The sequence below is a fragment of the Prosopis cineraria genome, unplaced genomic scaffold (genome assembly GCF_029017545.1).
Source record: "Prosopis cineraria cultivar Desert tree isolate PC_DT_omini unplaced genomic scaffold, ASM2901754v1 PC836, whole genome shotgun sequence".
NCBI lineage: Eukaryota > Viridiplantae > Streptophyta > Magnoliopsida > Fabales > Fabaceae > Prosopis > Prosopis cineraria.
In genome coordinates this window covers 1-7,096 of record NW_026556161.1, presented here as the reverse complement: position 1 = coordinate 7,096, position 7,096 = coordinate 1, and the positions used below count along the sequence as shown (strand labels likewise).

Genomic DNA, 7,096 nt, shown 5'->3' with positions numbered 1-7,096 from the left:
ATAATTATATCACTCATCATTTCATCATTAATTTCTTAATCATGAATTTGTTGTTTAATCATACTGCTAATCAACAGATAGGCTTCCACTAACCTTGCTTGTGCAAGCCACACTCCCTTCATTTTAAAATTGCCACACTTTGTATTTCTCTATATATGATTAATTATGTATACCCTTTTGCTTCTTATCTCCTCAAACGAGGGAATCCAAATCCAATTACATTACAGGACCGATTCTTATCGATCTAATTATATAAGCACATTCTAGGATATTATTATTAGACATATTATTAATCAAAATCAAACCAATTACCTTAAATTTTTGAGCTAAATATGTGGTTGTGTTTGGTGCCATGACGAAAAGGGACGCTAAGGGATTGTAGAAAACCAGACGCAAATCGTTGAGATAATATGTATTATGCTTTTGTTGTTATTGTATTATTCAACTGTGGCCATTGTGTTTAATTTGTTTTTTTTTTCCATCTAAGGTTTAAATGTATGATGATTATTTTTTTTTATTATTAGGCATATTTATGTTTATCTATACTTCAAGTCTAATAAGTTTTCATGCTAGAGGGGGATGTTATATATATATATATATATATATATTAAAAAAATAATCCAAATTTTCATTTATCGGTATAAATTTTTGAAAGAGTATTTATGAATAATTTAGATGGAAAAAAAATCACAATGAAACTACTATGCATAGTTAACTAGTGGTATATGGAGCTAATAGTTTAATGGAAGAACGAGAATAAACTCTCAAAATTGAAGAGGCAATTAATAACAGTTAGATCATCAATAACCTTTTTTAAAGAATACATTATAAATATTGATTTATACAGTTATAAACAAAAATTGTAATTATAAACTGAGAATTACATTTAAAATTTAAATATCTTATTTATAATTGCAACTCCTAAAATAATAATTATTTGAATTGATATTTGCTATTTATATTTCAAATAAATTTATCAAAGATGTAATTATCATTAATTGTCACTTCTAGGACTTAATTGTTATTCTTCCTAATTTGTAATTAGTGCTTAGGAATGCAACTGCCTTAAATGTTTATTGAAAAACTTTGGTTCCTCATGTTTCTACTTGGCTCAAATCAAATTAGTTAGAGTTTAATTTGAATCTAGCTAGTTTTGACAAGATATAAGTTCATGATTATAATGAAATAAGGATATATATATATATATATATATATATATATATATATATCTCAGTATATACAAAGTATTCATTTTTGAAGAATTATTAAACAAAATAAGTCATCACCGTTCTGAGTGCTCTCCACTCTATCACCACTACTTCATCACTAAATGATTGAGACCCATAATCTCCAATGCAACCCAATGCTATTGCTATATGACACTTCTCTATATAATACCTTCTTCTCAATAAGAGTCATGTACTTCAAAAACACTTCCTTCCTTGAAACTTCTCTTCAATTCTATCTTCACCATTAACATATATCTATGGCTTCTTCTCATCATAATAACCCTAAGGAAACCCTACCAAGCCATGTTGAGATCCCTGTAATTAACCCTAATGAAGAAGAAGACCACATCAACACCATTAACTACTCTCAAAGGGCACAATGGCTTAGGGCTGCAATGTTAGGAGCCAATGATGGGCTGGTTACTGTGACTTCACTCATGATAGGTGTTGGTGCTGTCAGACAAGACATCAGAGCCATGCTCCTCGCCGGCTTCGCGGGTCTAGTCGCCGGAGCTTGTAGCATGGCCATAGGGGAGTTTGTGTCAGTGTACACTCAGAGAGACATAGAGTTAGCTCAGATGAAGAGAGAAAGAGCAGCTAACAACAACACAAAAGAGGTTGAAGATGATGAGAAGGACAAGCTTCCGAATCCAGTTCAGGCTGCCGCAGCATCAGCGCTGGCATTTTCCGCCGGTGCAGTGGTGCCGCTGGTCGGAGCTGTGTTTATAAGGGATTATAGGGTGAGGATGGCGGTGGTGGCTGCCCTGGCTAGCTTGGCATTGATGGTTTTCGGTGGCGTCGGAGCGGTGATCGGAAAAACTTCAGTGAGAGGGTCTTGTGTTAGGGTTGTGATCGGAGGTTGGATGGCCATGGCTATCACTTTTGGCTTGACCAAGTTAATTGGCTTCACCGGACTTTGATTATTATGAACATTATTAAGTCTGTCATGAAGCAAATGAATGCACAAACTTGCATGCTAGGTCAACAAATAGTACGGAAAATCATTTTAATTTTTCTTTCTTTGTTTGTTTCTTTTTCTTTTTTCTTTTTCCCTTTACTGATCCTCCCAGATAATGTAGGGGTTGTTGGATTGAATGAGATAAGCAGAGGAATTAGTTCCCTCTAAGCATTTCCCTCTAAGCATTGTTATATAATTTATTGAGGGGACAATGGTAAAAAATTATTTAAAGATAGTTTGGACATATATAAAGAAGATCGTGGGAGGCACTTGTGAATAAAGTGGAACAAATAACTTTAAACTTCATTAAGAAGGGTAGAGGAAGGTTAAAAAAAAAACACTTTTGAAAATTATTGACTGATACCTCTTAGTTAATATTTCTAAAAGTTTGGTAAATGATAAAGTATAATGGTGTCATACAATTTATACAGCCGAACCTACCTAATGAAATAATGCTTATTATTATTGTACCAATGAGGGTTGGGTCAAATGTAAGGGATTAGTCCTTTGCAACGTAACGAAACAATATTCAAATCTCTACTAAGAGATGTACTTACATTTAGTGAGTGATTGTATCTTGAATAGAATTGCTTTCAATGAGAGGAAAAGTATAAACAATCAAAAATCAAAATTTTTTGAAAACCTCTAGGCACCGATTAAGTTGTTATATAGCTAACTGGAAGTTGTTTTCCTATATAATGCATGGATTTAGTTAAGTTCCAAATTTTTTGCCATATCCAAGAGAGAATATTCCTGAGTTCCCTCATTGCAAAGAATCTAACATTTCTTGTCGTATTAGCCCTATTTTAAAAAGATTTTATGAAAGCACCATCATAAAGGAGGCCTGAATAAAAGCATATTCTCTACCCACCCCCACCTGGGTTTTACTAACAGTGAAATCCCATATCATTTACCATCTCATCATTTTCCATCCATCCCCCACTTTTGCAGCACCTTGTTGCAATCTGTTGTTCTGACGAACCAAGTTTGCCCTACTCAACATAAAATTTATATACCAAAAGCATCCTTACAATTTCTGTTAAAATTTTCAAGTTTCCTATTCAGGTGGTGACTTGTTGCAGCTGAAGAGTTTGAAGCTTAAAGGACCATGCATGTCCATTCTTCTGTCAGCAACAGAGGAACAATAAAAGGAATCCAAAAAAGACAATGGTTATTAGCCAAGAATCTTCCAAGAATACAAACCAGAGCTGAAATGTAACAAATGAGAAAGTAGTTGTGCTACTTGTTACTCAAACATCCTAAAACAAGACACCAAATGGGTATTCTATATGAAAGACTTTTCTCTCCAAATCAGAAGCAAAATCCAAAGACAAAAACTTCACTATGGTCATTTAAAAACCCATACGAACACAAACTCTTTCTATACCTCCTAGGATGAAACTGGTAATTCAGTGGTAACTATGTATATGCTCTCCCATGCATGTCACAACTCACAAGATACTCAGCCCATAGAGCATAATGGAATTTGACCACAACAGGTCATGCACAAGATTTCAACAAGCTTAAAAATCAGCATTTTGGAACATAAAAAGGGTATGGTGTATGTGCAGTGTATTGCACATCAGAACATTGATATCAGAGATCCATCCATTGAACAATCTCAGAACATAGTCATTGTGAATGATAATTGAAGGGATAATGGTAACTCCTCCAGTCTAAAAGATGAAAAATCACATTTACAGTTCCATTACAGCCATGATGAACAACATATATTAAGAGTGAAATTGCATGCCTCAATGAGAAGAAAAAAAATTCTATCCAGAACGAAAGCCTCCTGTTCCTCTCTGCTCATAAGGTCCAGTGCGATCACGACTATATCGATCATTTCCATAATCTCCATGTCTACCAGCATCCCTGTATCGCCCACCAGAATAACGATCAGCATTCCTATCAGGACCATAACGACCTCCACCGCCACTGCCACCATATCTACTTTCTCTGCCACCATACTTTCCACCTCTTCCCCCTTCACCAGGGCACTCTCTAGCGAAATGACCAGGTTTGCCACACTTGAAGCACTCACCACCATTAGAACCTCGACCACCCCCATAATCTCGGTAATGATTACGATCACGACCATGTTCTCGGTACCGATCACTATCATCTCTAGCTGATCCTTGTTGAGGTTTTGCCTTGTCAACAGTAATAGTTCGACCATCTAAATTCTGCCCATTCATGGCATCAATGGCATCTTCCATAGCTTTCTGATCATCAAATGTTACAAATCCAAAACCACGAGATCGACCAGAGAACTTGTCAACAGCAACCTAGATCGAGGATATAAATGTAATGCCTTAAGAATATATGTCTGTTCAAAAGAAAGATGCATATAAATAGACAATGAACAGGTACAACCAATCATATATGATGCTTGAAAAGCTAGCTTCCACTTATAATATGTCAAAAAGCTTTTCTTCTGGTTTACTGAATTTTGATTTGAAGCCAGGACTTAGTAGAATTTACATTTATCTCACTATATCAGAAAAGGATAGAAGAGAAACTGGAAACCCAATCAAAAAGTATAACATAGGCAGCATAAACGAATTTCTAAGGGGAAAAAAAAATCAACAATAACTTTCTTTTGAGTTGGCAAATGTCGAAACATTTGTAGGCACAGCTCGAACCCACAGGGTAAACATCACAAGTCGTGCCAGTTGAACCAAAGGTTCTTGGCTAATCAACAATAACTGTAAACAGTACAAGTGCAATGATAATACTGATAATACAGAAATATAGAATATGTTACCCGGGCTTCAAGAAGGTTTCCAAACTTTTCAAATGAATCCATTAACTTTCTATCAGATGTTGACCATGAAAGGCCACCAATGAAGCAGCGATACTCTTCTACTTCAGCCATTTTAAACTGCGTATTTTGAAGGAGAAAAATAATTACCACATAAAATTTTCAATTAGAAAGCCAGGGACAGCCATCCCACACAATCCACATAAGTAAGTAGATGATGAAACCTACTCAAAACATGATAAAACCCTGTCAACTTCAAGCAAGGAGTAGGAAAATAAGACTCCCAATAAGTTTACATACTTCACACGAAAAATATATAGAACTCTAGTTTGTATCAACTTCATTTATGATTAGGTCGATGGTTGATCCAAACCTTCATTTTTTTATATGATAATCTAAAACAATTTTTTTCAAAACCATTTAAAGTTTATGACTTCTGCTCCGAAGTTAAGCTAAAATGTCTATCTATCCACATTTGTGTGCGTGAACACACTTCTCTTGAAAAGAAACAAAATCAAGTAGCTTATAAAAAAAAATCAATAACTTCGCTAACACATGTGATTCCCTCAATAAATAGTCAAGACCTGCAAAACGTGACCCCAACCAAAACCAGTCACCATCTTCAGCGATTCTTCATTCTAGGGCCAGAAAATCCCGAACGCTACAATTCTCCAACCTCGTTCCAAAAAAAAAAAAACCCGAATAGAGCCTAATGAAAAATTTCTAAGCAAATAGTCACGCTCAAAACGTTGCAAAATCAATATAATTCAAATCGGAACCACGCAAATTCCGGAGAAACAAAATCTTGACAGGAACAAAATCTCTTAAAAAACGTCAAAACGAAGACCCTTACCGGAGGAGAGAGAATTGTTCTGCGAATACGTCACGAGTTGATTCGCCGTGGAGGAAAAGCAACGCAGAGTGAGAGTGAAGGACGATAAGTCGATAACAGAATGGAATCGGCAGCAGCTCTGCTTAGTGCGCGCGCACGCATATATTATATGTGTGTGTGTGTGTGTGTGTGTGTGTGTGGGTGTGGGTGTATCTCACACGTGCCAATTTTATAGGTATATGTAATTATTCAATATTATGACAATATTTTTTGCCAGAAATTTTAGCGCAATTATATTCATAATAAATTAATTCATTATCTTTAAAATTATACATTTTTAATGAATTTATATTTTAATAAATTAGTTAATTATTTTTAAAATTCAAAACACGTTGTTTTCATTGAGTGTGCTAAATGCTCATTAAGACTGAGAGTAATCCTGACTCTTCATTTTATTTTAAAATATGTGTCATTCATTTCATTTAATTTTTAAATATTTTAATATTATATTTATTAATTTAAAAAATATAATTTTTTTAATATTTTATCTAGGCTGTCATGACTATTTATTAGAAAATGAGCACCATGATACCCATCACTTTTGAAGAGATTTAGATCATTTAAATTTAAAAATTTTTATTTTTATTTTATATTTAGTAAAATAAAATTTATAAAATATAAAAAATTTAATAAATCTATTCATTATCAATCTGGCTAATATAAATTTAATCTAAAAAATTCAATTTAATATTAAAAATTTTTATAATTTGATTGTCTAGATTGACTTAGTTCAGATATAATTTAAATAATCTAATTTAATACTAAAAAATTATAAATTAATCATTTACATGTGTTTCTAGATAGTTCAAATTTAATATTAAAATTTTTATATTTTTAATTAATAAATGTAATATTAAAAATATTTAAAATTAATTTAAACAATGATAAAAATTATTTTAAAATGAAATAGAGGACTAGAATTAAGATAAGAAAGAGCACCAAATGCACACGCCTCTTGTAAGAGAGATCAGACAATTCCATGATGTTTGCGAACTTGATAGCAAAGAAGGGACCTTAGGTAAAAGTTGAAATAAATTAGGCCGAGTTATATTTTGATTAAATAAGTCTAAATTTGCATGATAAATTAAAAGTTTGAGTCTGATCTGAAGTCTGTATAAGGCATTTTTCACAGCTTAAGCTTGAGTCTGTCTAAAGCTTAATCTAACTTGAAAGTTTATTTAAAAGCCTATTTAAAAATAAATTTTTTAATAGGCTCGCATTTTAATTTAAATATCTCAAATATACTTTAAAAT

The 7,096-nt window shown here is 33.1% G+C and overlaps 2 protein-coding genes across 3 annotated transcripts; one reads left to right on the top strand and one right to left on the bottom strand.

The window, feature by feature from the left end:
• The first annotated feature begins 1,437 nt into the window (after window positions 1–1,437).
• Window positions 1,438–2,360, top strand: LOC129298515 (vacuolar iron transporter homolog 4-like). The gene has a single exon (XM_054936933.1). The coding sequence runs from the start codon at window positions 1,487–1,489 to the stop codon at window positions 2,147–2,149; it is 663 nt and encodes a 220-aa protein (XP_054792908.1). The 5' UTR covers window positions 1,438–1,486; the 3' UTR covers window positions 2,150–2,360.
• Window positions 2,361–3,777: 1,417 nt separating this feature from the next.
• Window positions 3,778–5,928, bottom strand: LOC129298513 (glycine-rich RNA-binding protein RZ1A-like). 2 transcript variants are annotated; one of them, XM_054936931.1, is made up of 4 exons: window positions 5,805–5,925; window positions 5,536–5,627; window positions 4,955–5,071; window positions 3,778–4,475 (listed from the first exon to the last, which is right to left on the bottom strand). In XM_054936931.1, exons 2-4 carry the CDS (start codon window positions 5,569–5,571, stop codon window positions 3,963–3,965), a joined length of 666 nt encoding a protein of 221 aa, XP_054792906.1. In that variant the 5' UTR covers window positions 5,572–5,627; window positions 5,805–5,925; the 3' UTR covers window positions 3,778–3,962. The 2 variants fall into 2 exon arrangements, with proteins under 2 accessions (XP_054792906.1, XP_054792907.1); XM_054936932.1 differs by lacking the exon at window positions 5,536–5,627 and having other exon boundaries at window positions 5,805–5,928.
• Between the last annotated feature and the right edge of the window lie 1,168 nt (window positions 5,929–7,096).

Bases quoted from the DNA above. Each gene is read 5' to 3' on its own strand.
- LOC129298515 (XM_054936933.1), top strand. From the start codon at position 1,487: ATGGCTTCTTCTCATCATAATAACCCTAAGGAAACCCTACCAAGCCAT.
- LOC129298513 (XM_054936931.1), bottom strand. From the start codon at position 5,571: ATGGTGACTGGTTTTGGTTGGGGTCACGTTTTGCAG. The intron at 5,072-5,535 runs GTCTTGACTATT...CAAAATACGCAG, and splicing joins GTTGGGGTCACGTTTTGCAG to TTTAAAATGGCTGAAGTAGA. The intron at 4,476-4,954 runs GTAACATATTCT...TCCTCGATCTAG, and splicing joins GAAACCTTCTTGAAGCCCGG to GTTGCTGTTGACAAGTTCTC.